Here is a 15,000-nt window from a genome sequence, read left to right on the forward strand (position 1 = left end):
GACCTTGTGTTTCAAACTGACCTTGCAGTCCTGTGCTTATCCTGCAAGGCCACACCAGGACTGCATAGTCATCAGCAATAAACCACAATGGCACCCTACTTTAACCTGGTCTTGAGATCTGGTTATTGGCATGTCTTTCTGACAAGAACAAAAATAAAACACAAATAGGCCAACACTACAATTTGAACATCACAACATGTGTATGTTGGCCCCAGCTTTGTGATCTTTATGACTTTTGGATGGGAAACTCTCATCTTTCTGGTACTTACCTGGACCTGATTGATCACAGATTCCATGTGGCATGAAGAAATCTGTGTTTTGAAAAATACCTCTCCTGTTTAGGTATGAAGAATCAATTGTCTTGAGAGCATGAATGGTGCATCAGAACATTTAGGTCATCATTATGCTCAAAGATGATTGCAGCATGACTGGATGACTATGGAAAGAAGATAGGTAGAGATCACTTTTGAGGGAAAGCCATACAGGGGTTGGTGATGGAGTTGGAATGGTGTATGAGATAGAGGAATGGCACAAAGGGCAGTCTGTATTTATCCAATGTACATTGGTTCGGCAATTTAGTCCTACAATGAACCCTCCCCCCTTTACATATGTTATCCAATTTTGCTAATTTACAAAATGCTAAGTGTGTGTTTATGATGTCACTTCCACCAAAGTTATGCTTCTGTTTCATTCAGTTCTCAATTCTGATACATACAGAATATTATAAAGTTTCTGAGCAGTTAAATTGACTGTCAGAAATATAACTTAATTTAATTCTCTACTCTTTTGTCTTGTGCTCAACTTATTCCCTACCACCTGTCTGTCAGTTTGCTGTGACATGTTTGTTGATTTGATATGAGGTGGGAAGATATGTGGTCAGTATTTCAAATACCAACAGGGTCACCATTGATGGACAGGTTTCGGCAGAATTTCCAGATTAAGAAAGACTAGGAAGAAAGGCTTAGTGATTTACTTGTGAAAATTAACCAGTGAAAACTCTGTGGATCACAAAAGAATATTGTGCTGAGAGATAAGGTCCCTCAGTTCATAGGCAGTGTACAATACCACAATAATGGATCCAAATACACCAATGAGTATGAAGATGGGTGGCAAAGATCCAAGCATCGTTTCATTCTGTTGTAGTTAAGATCACCAAGAGTTAGAAGTGACCCAACAACAATGAACAATAATTGCAACATCTATTCTAAGCTCTGCTCCCAATAACTGTCTATTCTTTCTTTATCCACAGTTTTGGACATCACAGCTATCTAGTTTCTCAACATAGATTATTGGTGACTAACTACTAGAGTCAGTTAGACAAACCAAAGAAGAAACTTTTGGGAGAAAGTCACTGAGGGAAGATGGAGAACACAGAAAATACAAAAGTATATGAAGTATAGCCACTAAGTGACGTTTAGTAGTAGAGTTGGGCAAGTCTCCCATGCCTCATCACTTTCTGATAGTATTAGTGAATTACAGAATATACTCTGATGTCGATAGTGCACAATTGAAGTCATTGCACAATGACTCATTTATAGTCATTATATTCTGTATGAGAAGAGAGGTAAGTGTGTCGTGCTTGTTAGAAAGATTTCCTTAAAAAATGGTTAAGATTTTAAAAGTTTGTATCTAAGGGATAAATTTAGTTATAAAGAAAATTAACTGATGTAAAATATCTCATTACCCAATATGTCAGGTAAATGAGATATTATGCACATAATCCTAGCATAAAAGGCATGCTCTGTTCTCTAATTGTGTAAGAAAAGGGAAATATTGATTTGGGTACTTTCTATGTCATTTGAAAAGCAGGTCAAGCAGATAGCATTTCAGGGGTCTTACAGTTTCTTTAAGAGCTTCTACAGCACATTATTTGAACATAAGATACTTTGTGAGGACCTAGTGATTGCTTAGCAGAGTACCTGAAATATAATATTTCTTTTATCATTATCATTATTGTGATTATATCCATTTATTTCTTCCCTCAGATTTTCTATATATTAGTTTTTCACTATGTGTCTTTCATTTCTTAGTTTTAATTCACTTGAACTTTTGTGTGTTAAGTATTAAATATTATCAAATTAAATACTTTCTGTAAGCATCCTTGGAGTCTTGGTGGTGTTCTGTAGGGTAAACACTGCACAGCTAATCACAAGGTCAGCCAGTCAAGCCCACCACTGCTTCTCAGAAACCCTACACATGATTGCTATGAGTCAGAACTGAGTGGACAGTGCTTAATAACAGCACCAATGTTAGTTTCTGTATGCTTCCATCTAACATAAAAAAACAATGCATTCTAGTGAAGGTGTTCACACCCTCAGTCACCATATTCTTATCTGGGTGATGCTAATTCTCTTTTTAAGTCGGACAAAATCCACCTGAATATTCTGCAATTTAGTGACTAATGATTAATGACTAATAGGCAAATCTGCTGCACAAGACCTTTTCAAAGTGTTGAAGAGCAAAAATGTCAGCTTGAAGACTAAGGTGCACTTGACCCAAGCCATGGTATTTTCAATACCATCATATGCATGTGAAAGCTGGTCAGTGAATAAGGAAGACCATAGAAGAACTGATGCTTTGCATTATGGTGTTGGAGAAGAATATTGAAAGTGCCATGGGCTGCCAGAAGAATCAGTAGATCCATTTTGGAACAAGTGCAGCCACAGTGCTCCTTAGAGGCCAAGATGGCTAAACTTTGTCTTTCATACTTCTGACATATTGTTAGGAGAGACCAGTCACTGGAGAAGGATATCATGTTTGGTAAGGTGGAAGGTCAGAGAAAAAGAGGAAGACCCCCAATGAGATGGATTGGCCAAGTGGCAGCATCGATGGACTCAAGCGTGACAACAGTAGTGAGGTTGGCGTAGGACCGGGCAGTGTTTCATTCGGCTGTGCCTAAGGTTGCTGTGGGTCAGAACCGACACTATGGCACCTAACAACAACAACAACAAAAAAAACTGTGAAAGACAGCTACCTAGCCAACTGAATGCAAGAGATGCATGTTCGCACCCATTCCAAAGAATGGTGACCTATCGGAATGTGGAAATTATCAAACAATATAACTAACATCAAATGCAAGTGAATTTTTTCTAAAGAAAATTCAAAAATAGTTGTGGCAGTACATTGACAAGGAGCAGTACTCAGCTGGATTCAGAAGAGGGCATGGAATGAAGGATATCATTGTTGACATCAGCTGGATCTTGACTGAAAAACCAAAAAAGATGTTTACTTGTGTTTTACTGACTATACAAAGGCATTCAACTATGTGGATCATGAGGGCTATGGATAACATTGAAAGAATGGGGATTGCAAAATGCTTAATTGTGCTCATGTGGAACCTGTACCTATATCAAGAGGCAACTGTTGCAACAGAACAAGGGGACATTGAGTGTGTAAAATCAGGAAAAATGTGTGACATGGTCATATTCTTTCACTGTACTGATTTCATCTGTAGCCTGAGCAAATAATCCCAGAAGCTGGCTATATATGGCATCAGAACTGGAGAATGGCTCATTAACAAACTGTGGAGTCCTGGTGTGGCACTGTGGTTTAATGAGCCAGACTGCAAAGCTGTTTGAACTGCAAGGTCAGCAGTTCAAGCTCACCAGCTGCTCCTCAGAAACCCTATACAGAGTTGCTATGGGTCAGAACCAACTCAACAGCACTTCACAACAACAACAATATACAGTTAACATAACTTTGATTTCTGAAAGCCAAGAGGACTTGAAATACTTACCAATGAAAATCAAAGATCATAATCTTCAGTATGGATTACACATTAATGAAAAGAAAACAAAAATCTGCACAACTGTACCAAAAAAACAGCATCATGATAAATGGAGAAAAGATTAAAGTTGTCAAGAATTTCTTTTTGCTTGGAGCCACAATCAACAACTCAAGAAGCAGCAGTCAAGAAATCACACGATGTATCGCATGCATTGTGCTAATCTGCTGCTACAGATCTCTTTAAAGTGTTTAAGAGCAAAGATAATGCTTTGATACTTATGACTTTCTTTGATGTTCTTCATGAGGCAACTCACATGTCCATTATCAAAAAATCTTTATCTTTAGTGGTCCTGTTCTTTCCGGGACACTATAGACTTTTAATACTTACTTGATTGTTGCTGCTCTTAGTTGCCATCAAGTCAGCTTTGACTCCGTCAAGTAAAGGAACAAAACATTTCTTGGGCCTGCACCGTATTTATGATCATTGGTAAGTTTGAGTCCGTGTTGCAACTATTCTTTCAATCCATCTCATTGTGGGTTGCTCTCATTTTCCTTGATGCTCTACCATACCAAATATGATGTCCTTTTCTAGAAATTGTTCTTTCTTGATGACATATCCCAAAGCATATGAATTGAAGTCTAACCATCCCTGTTGCTCAGGAACACTTTGCTTGTATTTCTTACAAGACTAATTTGCCTAATAAACATGTTCTACCACCTAGTTCATTGTGTAGTGCTCAGAGTCTTAAAAGCTTGCAAATTCTTTCTCTTGTTCATCTGTGGAATATTTTGTATTCTTCATGAACTCCACAATTAAAATGCATCAGTTCTTAAGGGTCCTATAATTTATCAGCAAAGTCAGGCAATTAAGCAACATATAACAATATGATGATAAGTGGGTAAGTGCTCTGATACAGAAGTCCTGTGAGCTATGATGAAGCACTCCAACTTCTGTTTGGGAAAATGACTCACCTTATTGAATAATACTTAAGATACTTCCTCAAAGGTTCTGGAAGTCTACTATGCAATTTATTTTACTTTGAAAGATGTTCTAATTTAGAATTTAGGCAAAGTTTCATTTCCTGTAATATAATGTTTCATCAGTTTGACTATTCTAAATTTCTAGTGACTATAGACCCTTGTTCTGGTAGCATAGTGGTTATGAATCGGGCTGCGAACCTTAAGGTCAGCGGTTCGAAACTACCAGCTGCTCCGCGGGAGAAAGATGAGGCTTTCTACTCCCATAAAGATTTACACCCTCGGAAACCCTGTACAGGGTCACTGTGGGTCGGAACTGACTCGACGGCACTTAACAACAACAACAACATAGACCCTTAGTTCTAGAGACCCCTAACTTCTTATAGATGACAGTGCTTTGACTGTGCACCCATTCTCCCCCTTCTTTTCAGAGTTGTTCTTCCTTTATTTACACAAACTCACTGCTCCCTAGAGTTCCTATCTAATATTTAAGTTGCTGCTGTCACTTTGAGCCCATATTGTTGGTGGTGTTAAGTGCTGTTGCATCAGTTCCGACCCATAGTGAACCTGTACAGGCTTTCCTAGAAGTGGCTGGTGAGTTTGAATGGCTGACCTTGCAGTTCAAACCTACCTTATGGTCAAGTGCTTATCCTACAACTCCATACCAGAACTCTGATATAGATAGCTCTTAAATGAGCATAGTGCTCAAGTTAGACATTTTTCATTAGTTAAGCTACACCATTGCTTGACTTTAGGAGATAGTTTTGATTCAAGGTTTAAAGATGATCTCAGGATGATAGTTTCAGGGGTTCATTCAGGGTTCACAGATCCAGAAAGTGTTATGCATGTCTCTACTTTTGATCAAGGTTTTTCAAATGATTCTTTCAATGAAGTATTCAGCAATGGTAGCCAGGCACCATCCAATTCTTCTTCTGATCTCCTAACAAAGGAAGCATTGTTCATGGAAGTAATTGGCCGCATATCCCATAGCCTCCTCTTGTTCCTGTCTCTCCTTCTTGCTTTGTTGTGAATAGAAGCCAATTGCCATACCTTGGATAGCCGTTTGCAAATATTTAATATCCCTAGCACTACACAATGAAATAGGAGGTAGAACAGAAGCAGTAAACATCTTATTAGGCCAGTGAACTGGAAGGTCCTATTAAACCATGATCTTAAACCACCAAACTGAGGAACTAGATCCCACAAGACGTCACACAACTTGAAAAATATAATCAGTGTCACTGACTTGTCCATGTAGAAACAGTTGTATTGGTGTATTGGTTTGTTTTGTAAATTCTCAACAACAGAGTAAAAAAGTCTTAAAAAAAAGTTTTAGTTGAAGAATATAAATGACTATCTTCAATCACCATTGAAATTTCTCTTATCCCTAATAGTTGGTTTCCTGAAAATACAGATAATGTTTCTTCTGAAATCACTGCTAATTAATCATTTAAACCAGTATCTCTCATCCTTATGAATATAATGTGTAAAGGTCACTTAAGGCTGTATGTGGAGACAATTTAACGTTGTAGTCGTGAGAGTATAGGCTCTGAAGGCAGACACCTACATCCAAATCCTGATTCAAACTCTTGTTGCAGTCTCTCTATGGCTTATTTTTCTCATCTCTAAAATGGTGATAATAAGACTGCCTGCACTGTAGAATCGTTAGGAGAGAGTTCAATGAGTCAGTGCATGTCGGGACTTAGAACAGTGAGTAATACATCATGAGTAATATCTAATGCATTAATAAATAAGGTCATTGTACTTTTGAAGCACATCTATTGAGGGTATCTTTTTATAAAACATTATCTATTGTAAGTGCATTTAATTTATTCATTTTTTGACATTACTGATTTAGAATACATATTATAACAATTATCAGGGTGCAATTGAAAGACTCCCATGCTGGGATTCTTGGGTACTGTTTTTGTCTCTGTTGCTAATTTGCATAACAATTTGTTATTCAAAGTTTTCAAGTCTCTTTTATCCTTTGGAAAGAGGCAGGGTTTTGTTGTTGTTGTTGTTATGTGCTGTGGAGTCTGTTCCTACTCATAGTGACCCTATACAGGGTTTTCGAGGCTGTAAATCTTTACAGGAGCAGAAAGCCTCATCTTTCTCCCACGGAACAGCTGGTAGCTTCGAACTGCTGACCTTGAGATTCACAGCCTGATTCGTAACCACTACGCTACCAGAGCTCTTTTATACTATATACCATGAATCCGTGGTTTAATGAAACTAAAGACGACCTTCTTAGCTATTGTCTGGTTGTTGCTGTTAAGTGCCATGGAGTTGGTACTGACCTATAGCAACCCTGTATAGGCTTTCTAAGGAGCAGCTGGTGAGCTTGAACTGCCAACCTTGCGGTTCAAACCGACCTTGCAGTCTAGCGCATTAACACACAGCATAACACCAGGACTCCTTATTGTCTAGTAGTCATACTAAAAGCAATTTATTGTCTTTCCAGGTATTATAACAAGCTATGGGTTATATCTACATGATGTATTAATTCACAATTCCTCAGAACTCAGCTGTCATGCTCATGGATTCATTCCTTGGAACTTGCATTCCTTCTGAGTCCAGGCATGCACCGTCAAAGGCTGTGCAATGGGCCTGCTGGTGAGTATGTGAATTTGCATTCTGGGGAGGTACTAAATGTCAGATGACAATGAATGTCAAGGGAGAACTAAGTGCTGGTGACTCACAGTGAGCAATACTAGCCTTTCAGACTAGATGGGAGATTTTCTTTTCATAAAACTTCATTTAAGTGTTCCTAAGATTTTATGTTCAACATAAATTTCAAAACTGCACATAGGTCTGGTGAAGGGCATAATATACGTTTTACTGAATGAACAGAAAGTTGGCAGGTTTAGCTGGCACAGATAAAATTTTGGCTTACTGAGGTATTTAAAGTGGCTGTTTCCCTCACTGATAATACATTCAGCAACTAAATAAGCTTAAAATTAAATGTGAAAAACAATTAAAAGTCTTTAAATGCCACAATATAGCAACACTGCTCCCCCAAAGTAAGTTAATTGATTAAAAAATAGAGTGTATGTTTTGTTAAAGGAGCTCCGGTAGCACAGTGGTTATGAATTGGGCTGCGAACCTCAGGGTCAGCAGTTTGAAACTACCAGCTGTTCCACGGGAGAAAGATGAGGCTTTCTGCTCCTGTAAAGATTTATAGCCTCGGAAACCCTGTACAGGGTCGCTATGAGTTGGAACTGACTCCACGGCATAACACAACAACAAATATTTTGTTAGATGCCATCAAGTTGGTACCGACTCATAGTGATCCATGTACAACAGAACGAAACACTGGCCAATCCTGGACCAACCTCACAATTGTTGCCACGCTTGAACACATTGATGTTGCTACTTTGCCAATCCATCTCCATAGGGATCTTCCTCTTTTGTATATATTAGACTTCTTTAAAGTGTTAGGAAGCAAATATGTCACTTTGAGAACTAAACCTGACCCAAGCTAAATATTTTCAATAGCCTTATATGCATGTGTGGAGTATTCGTGTGACACTATAGGATAAGCACTTGACTACAAGTTCAGTTTGAACCTAAAGGTTGGAGAGTCAAATTTACCAGCCACTGCTTGGAAACCCTATACAGGATGGCTATGAGTCTGAATCAACTCAAAAGCATTTAACAACAACAGTAACATGTGCATGCGAAAACTGAACAATGAATAGGGAAGAGTGAAGAGGTGATGCCTTTGAATTATGGCAAAGAATATCAAATGAACTATGGACTACCAGAAGAACAAAAGCAATTGTCTTAGCAGAAGTACAGCCAGAATGTTCCTTAGAAGGGAAAATGACAAAACTTTCAGCCTGACAGTGGACTCTAACATTAACAGCATAATGTTCAACTAAAATATTCTAATTTTGTCTGATTGTTCTTCATAAGAGCAATATTTAAAATTATATTAAATTTTTTTGCAAATCCAATTTTGCAAAGTGCTGTAAGTCATTAACACTTAAAGCTTTTTAAAATTATGTTTTTTAAATATATATTTTAAAACCCAAATGTTGTTGTTGTAAAATGCCATTGAGTTGGTTCTGACTCACAGCAACCCTGTACAGGGTATTGAGGGAGCAGCTGGTGGATTTGAACTGCCAAACTTGTGGCTAGCAGTCCGGTGCTTATCGTACAGTGCCACACCAGGACTCCAAAACCCAGTTAATGGTACACAATTTTCCTAGAATAACATGGTGTGCTTTCATTTCTGAACATCACAGTTTACTTTGTTTTTTACTTCGTTAAATAAGCGTAACTTCTTTTAAATTAAATATTCATTATTTTTAGGGATTCTTGGCAATGTTTGCTAATACTCTACCATTTTAATGCTCTCTGTCTCCATTGAAGAGTTTATTAAATAAATATTATCTTGAAAAACAGCTCTCATTTTAAAATTTTGACTTCCTTATTGTTGATCACACCTCCCATTTCATTTCACAAATTGGTTGCTTTCCAAGCTGCTAACATCATCTATCCGTGGAGCTGAGCTATAGTCTTTATTGCCATTAAGCATTTTTATAGCCAAGACCCCTCTGAGAGATACTTACTCTTAAAAGCAGGAATGGCTTTAGGCCAGCTTTCCTTCTCCATTCAAACAAACAAACAAACAAACAAACAAACAAACAAACAAACAAAAGACTCTCTAACATGGACTTGAAACTTAGACTTTTTCAAGAATATAAACTGCAAATTGTGATTCTGGCACTAAATTGGCTTTCACACGGTCCGTCTCCTAATGTTGTGATAACTTTAAACAAGGGGGACTGTTGTCAGTCTGCATCCTGCTCCAGTCGTGGGTAATGTTGCCTTAAGAAATGAAATGCTATCATACCCTAATTGTTATTGTTGTTGTTGTTAAGTATCCTTGAGTTGTTCCAAACTCATAGGAACCCAATATAGGGTTTCTGAAGCTTTAAATCTTCATGAGAGCAGAAAACCTCATCTTTCTCTCGCATGATACCCTAATAGGAAGGGGAAAAACCTAATTGGATTGTAAAAGATCCACTTTGCCACAACCTCAGAAATTCTCTACTTTGTTCTTACTTGAAACACAAGAGTCATTTTCTCCCGTTGGTACTTTTCTTTATCCAGCACTCAGTATGCAAATGCTTTTCCCATGTCAATGATCCATCTCTGATCACTGGTATTAAACAGCAATGTTTTTATTTAGAACAAGTCAACTATACACTGCCAGAAAAACCCATGATTATCACTTGGTTTCTGAAATCATTTTGTACCAATTACAGTAAATATTTTGTTCCCCAATGATTACATATCTAAGTATTTTAAATAGCCCTAAATAACTATTACAATTATGAGAGAGAATGAAGATACAGTTCTTGTTTTTACTGATGATTTTTAAAAATGTGTCTTTACTGATTTAAGAAATCTCTGAATCAATTTGAAAAGCCAGACTTTCCTACCATTGAGTTGTATGTGATAGTCCACAAAATTCACCCAAATGTAGCACCACTGTATCTGACTCTTAAAGGTGTTTTTTTGTAAAGCTCAATGTTGCAAAATATTTTGCATTTGAATTAAACAAACTGAAAAAACTATAATTTTTTTAAAAAAAAACTTGTGCTGAAAGAAATAAAAATAAAAATTTTGAGTCAGTGTGATTTTGGGTGACACTGTAGGATTAAACACTGGACCGCAGTTAGATCAGTTTGAACCACATGGTCAGCTGTGAAAACTCTACAGCCACTCCTTGGAACCCTGTATAGGGTCACTTGATGAATCAACTTGATGGCGCTTAACAACAACAAAATTGTTCAATAAAAATTCTTGGTTTTTAGGAAGAGAAAGCTATTATTTTTGTTTAATTTTTTTTTTTTTACCTCTCTTACATATTTAATAACACTATTATCCCTATCTGCATAAAAACAGTATTCAATGTTTTCTATGGGAAATATGTTCTAGTCTTTCATGTAGTATAGTTTATCTTCAAAATTAGCAAGTTGCTCTTTTAATAAAAGGTAAAAAAAAGAAAGAAAGAAAGAATAGAAAAAGTGGAAAGTTGCGGCAAAATAGAATATTTTAAAAAATATAAACACAAAAATTCTGAATTCTTACCCTTTTAGTGTCATTGTAGCCAACTTTTTTCTAAGTAATTTATAAATAGAATATTTAATTCTGAAGGAATTAATTAAATTAAATTAAAGAACATTTCCTGTGGCTAATTCATTTCTTCTCCAGTTAAAATAATGTTTTTAACATTTAAAGAAATTCCAACCTAAAAACCAAATTATAAATGAATTTTAAGATGCTAATATGAATGGTCAAATTACATCTAGGAATTGGGTTTTAATTGCTTGAAATAATTAGGTAAATTATTGTAGAATGCAACAGAAAATAACTTAAGTGCTTTCCTTGCTTTCAGTTATATTGGAGAGAAGCCAGTCACTATTATATTTCTAGAATAATTATGTCCAAATGCAAATCACTGCATTTTTTGCCCACTTAGCTAATGTTAGATAACACTGTGGAGTCTAAGATTGGGAATTTTATGACGGTGTCTGGCTTTGGAACTCTCATTGGATCCAATTCTCCAGGTGCTCTTCAGATGAGGTGGGAAACTATAAGTCACTGCTGTAAGATATTGTTAAAACAAAGTCTTGGTTTCTTGACAATGGCCTGCTTATGCAGATAAATAAACACGCAGATACACATACACACATTTTTCTAAGTCGCAAAGCTTACAGGGAAATAAACCAATTTGGAATTTGAAGACGCTTAAATAGTAATTGCAATATATGTTAGGGTAGAAAACACCTGTCATGGAAAGATTTTCCCTATTGTTCTTTGGGAAATATACTTATTTTGTTAAGCCTCTGTTTACTCAACCATTACAAAGTGGAAATATTATAAAATTACTACCTTGGGAGGTTTAGGTGATAAATTAAATAAAATATTATTAAAGGGATTTCTGGCACATAATAAAGGTCTTATTAAGAATGAAAACTTATGGTGATGAACAAATTACAGTTGCTTGCAAATATTTTTGTCTACATAAAGGGAGATGTCCAGCTAAAGACAAGACACCTTTTACCTTCCCAGGGCCTTTTCCTTAATATTCTCCTTAGGAAATAGAAGTTGTTTTTTTTTTTTTTAAGGTTAGAATTAAAGGGCAGGAGAAAGAAAAAAGACTGGATCATAGTAAAAGTACTGTTGTCAAATACATGCTTCTACAAACACAGACAAAATAAAATTAGGAATTTATGCTTCAGTTGCTTATTGAGAACATTTGACTTTTATAATTGAAAACTATTTTTAAAATGCTATTTATAAAATAAACAGAAGAATATACATACATGCACCCATGTTCATAGTGTTTTGTGAGAAAAAAAAAATGATTAATCCAGTTTTTATCTAATGTCCAAATTCAAAATAATCATAAAATATATTTCATATGTTAATTGAAGTTTATTTCTATGTTTATAAAGTAAAGTAAAAAGTACAGGGTTTATTCAGCTAGTTAAAGAAATTTAGAAAGATATTTATTTTGAATTAACCAGATATTTAACGAAACATATAGGAAAATGAATTATTTGGAATTGTCTCTAATTCTTTACTTAACTCTTTGAGACTTATTTTATTTTAAATCCTTTATAACCACTTCTTACAGAGTAATTTGATCCAAATGCGTAGGTTTAATGAAGCCAATTGCATTATTACAAAATGTTAAACTGATGTTTTTGCAGTCAAGTTTCTTATCCTTAATGTTGTTGTTAGGTCCCATTGAGTCAGCACCGACCCACAGCGACCTTATGCACAGTAGAACGAAACACTGCCCAATCCTGGGCCAACCTCACTACTGTTGCCATGCTTAAGTCCATCGCTGCTGCCACTTGGCCAATCCATCTCGTTGGGGGTGTTCCTATTTTCCTCTGACCCTCCACCTTACCAAACATGATGTCCTTCTCCAGCAATTGGTCCCTCCTGACAATATATCCAAAATATGAGAGACGAAATTTGGCCCTCTTGGCCTCTAAAGAGCAGTCTGGCTGCACTTCTTCCAAAACCCATCTATTGGTTCTTTTGGCAGCCCATGATACTTTCAATATTCTCCTCCAACACCATAACTCAAAGGCATCAATTCTCCAGTCTTCCTTATTCACTGTCCAGCTTTTGCAAGCACATGAGGTTATTGAAAATACCATGGCTTGGGTCAGGTGCACCTTAGTCCTCAAGCTGACATCTTTGCTCTTCACACTTTATATCCTTAATATTTTGTGGTTTTTTTGGAACATAACTAAAACACTAGAAAAATAATAGGCGTTACATATCTAAACAACCTTTTTTAGCTGAAAATAAAACATGCCATCACCTCATACTTATTAAAAATTAACCTCTTTTCACATTTAACTTTATTACTGGGAAAGTATATTCACCATAAGAAATAGAAGTTTAAAAATTGAGACTATTTGCCTGCCTGTGGGTTTCATATCTGATCACTGTCTTGTGAGGCATGAGCCTATACTTTATGACTGAGGTAAAATTCATCCACATATTCAATAGTCTTAAGTGGTCAATCAGTTGTGAAGGATGCGTATGAATTTCTGATAATGAGCTAGCCAAGTTTAGGCTAGTGATTAAAATATAGTAAACTGTGCTATATAAATCAAATAAGCCCTTTCTGATTTCCTGTCACCTTCACCTTTCTTTGGTCATTTAGCCATTTTACTTATTTAGCTACTGAAGTCTCCCCAGCCACTGTGTAATCATGTATTACATTTTATTTCAGAATGCTTCTCTTCAAATAATTCATCTTTTGCTGTTTTTACCATAAGTTCATTAACACTATATTAATGAAACTTATCAGCCTTTTTAAACATTAATGATTCTACTTTGGACTAAAATCACTCAGGTGTCCTTATTTCTTGATATCTGGCATAATGCCATCTTTACATACTTAGAGCAAAACAGCGCAAAGTACTGTTTTAATGTTTGTGTGTCTCAAGATGCTTGGAGTGGCTTTTTAACAAAGCCCTAAAATCTGTCATTTCAGGCAGGAACTTATAAAAGAGACTTGATGTATTCCTTCTCTTTTGCAATCACATCAAAATTATTGTTAAAGCAGCCTTAGAAGTAGTTTATGGCTATCCCCAGCCACAAGGGCAATCACAGTGTGAGCTGATCCACGCTTTCTGGAAATCACAAACAACTGCTTTGGTCACAAACTCGAATTTTAAGCTTAACAGCAGGAGGAAGAAAACATGAGATATGCTTTGATCCTGCTGACAAAATGAGGTATTCATACAAGATGCTACTGTCAAAATAGTTTACTTCACAGCAAAGAGAGATTCTTTGAAGAAATATGCTCAAAGTGCAGCGTGTGCTTACTTTATTTGCAAACAAAAATAAATCTTTTTTATACTCACAGGTGGAAAATCGAACTCTAGAAGCCCCTCCTGAAGGACCAGTAAATGTGTTTATCAAAACAGAGGGAAGCAGAGAAGCCCATGTAAAGTGGGAAACTCATTTTTCCCCTAATGGATGCTTAACATACTCTGTCCTTTTTACTGGAATTTTCTATGCAGATCAAGGTAATTTGTTTGTCGTTTTGAAATGTTAATTAACATTAGAAAACCATTTCTTTTCTTTAGAAATCTTTCCTTTAGCTACAGATTTTCATTGTTTTAAATCTTCCATAAAAATCACTTATTTGGATGAGGAAGTGTTTTGGTTAAGTGCCATCAAGTCAGTTCCAACTCATAGCAACCCTGTACAGGGTTTCTGAGGGGAAGCTGGTGAGTTTGAACCACCAACCTTGCTGTTCAAACTGACCTTAGAGTTGAACACTTATCCTACAGTGCCATAGCTCTCAAAGCCTGGTCTGTAGTGTAGCAAAAATAGATGACTGAGAAATCGTTGGCAATGTAAATTCCCAGTCCCATTCCAGACCTTGTTGTTGTTAAGTGCCTTGGAGCTGGTTCTGACCCATAAAGACCTTGTATAGGGTTTCTGAGGAGCAGCTGGCAAGTTTGAACCACCGACCTTTCAGAGAATCAGAAAGGCTGGGCGTGGGGCCCAGCAGTCTGTTTTAACAAATCATGTAAAGCAAGCTGAGTCTGATACACTCTCAAGTTTGAGAACTACTATTCTAGTGTATATTCTATATTCCTCCCTCCTTGCTTAATAAGCTGCATGTGGTCCCTGGTGTGGATTCTTGGTGTGGTTCTGCAGGATCACGTGTGGGCAAGGTCCATGTGAACAGCAAGGTCAGCAGTCAGAACTCACCAACCGCTCCTTGGAAACCCTATG

At 36.6% G+C, this 15,000-nt stretch overlaps 1 protein-coding gene across 1 annotated transcript in view; it reads left to right on the top strand.

Moving 5' to 3' along the window:
- Positions 1-15,000, top strand: part of USH2A (Usher syndrome 2A (autosomal recessive, mild)) — a 1,370,557-nt gene that overhangs the window by 824,776 nt on the left and 530,781 nt on the right. Inside the window, 3 exon segments of the mRNA XM_006834191.1 lie at positions 7,169-7,320; positions 14,120-14,282; positions 14,438-14,440. Of these exon segments, the coding sequence (XP_006834254.1) occupies positions 7,169-7,320; positions 14,120-14,282; positions 14,438-14,440 (318 nt within the window).

The sequence above is a fragment of the Chrysochloris asiatica genome, unplaced genomic scaffold (genome assembly GCF_000296735.1).
Source record: "Chrysochloris asiatica unplaced genomic scaffold, ChrAsi1.0 scaffold00009, whole genome shotgun sequence".
In the NCBI taxonomy this organism is placed as follows: domain Eukaryota; kingdom Metazoa; phylum Chordata; class Mammalia; order Afrosoricida; family Chrysochloridae; genus Chrysochloris; species Chrysochloris asiatica.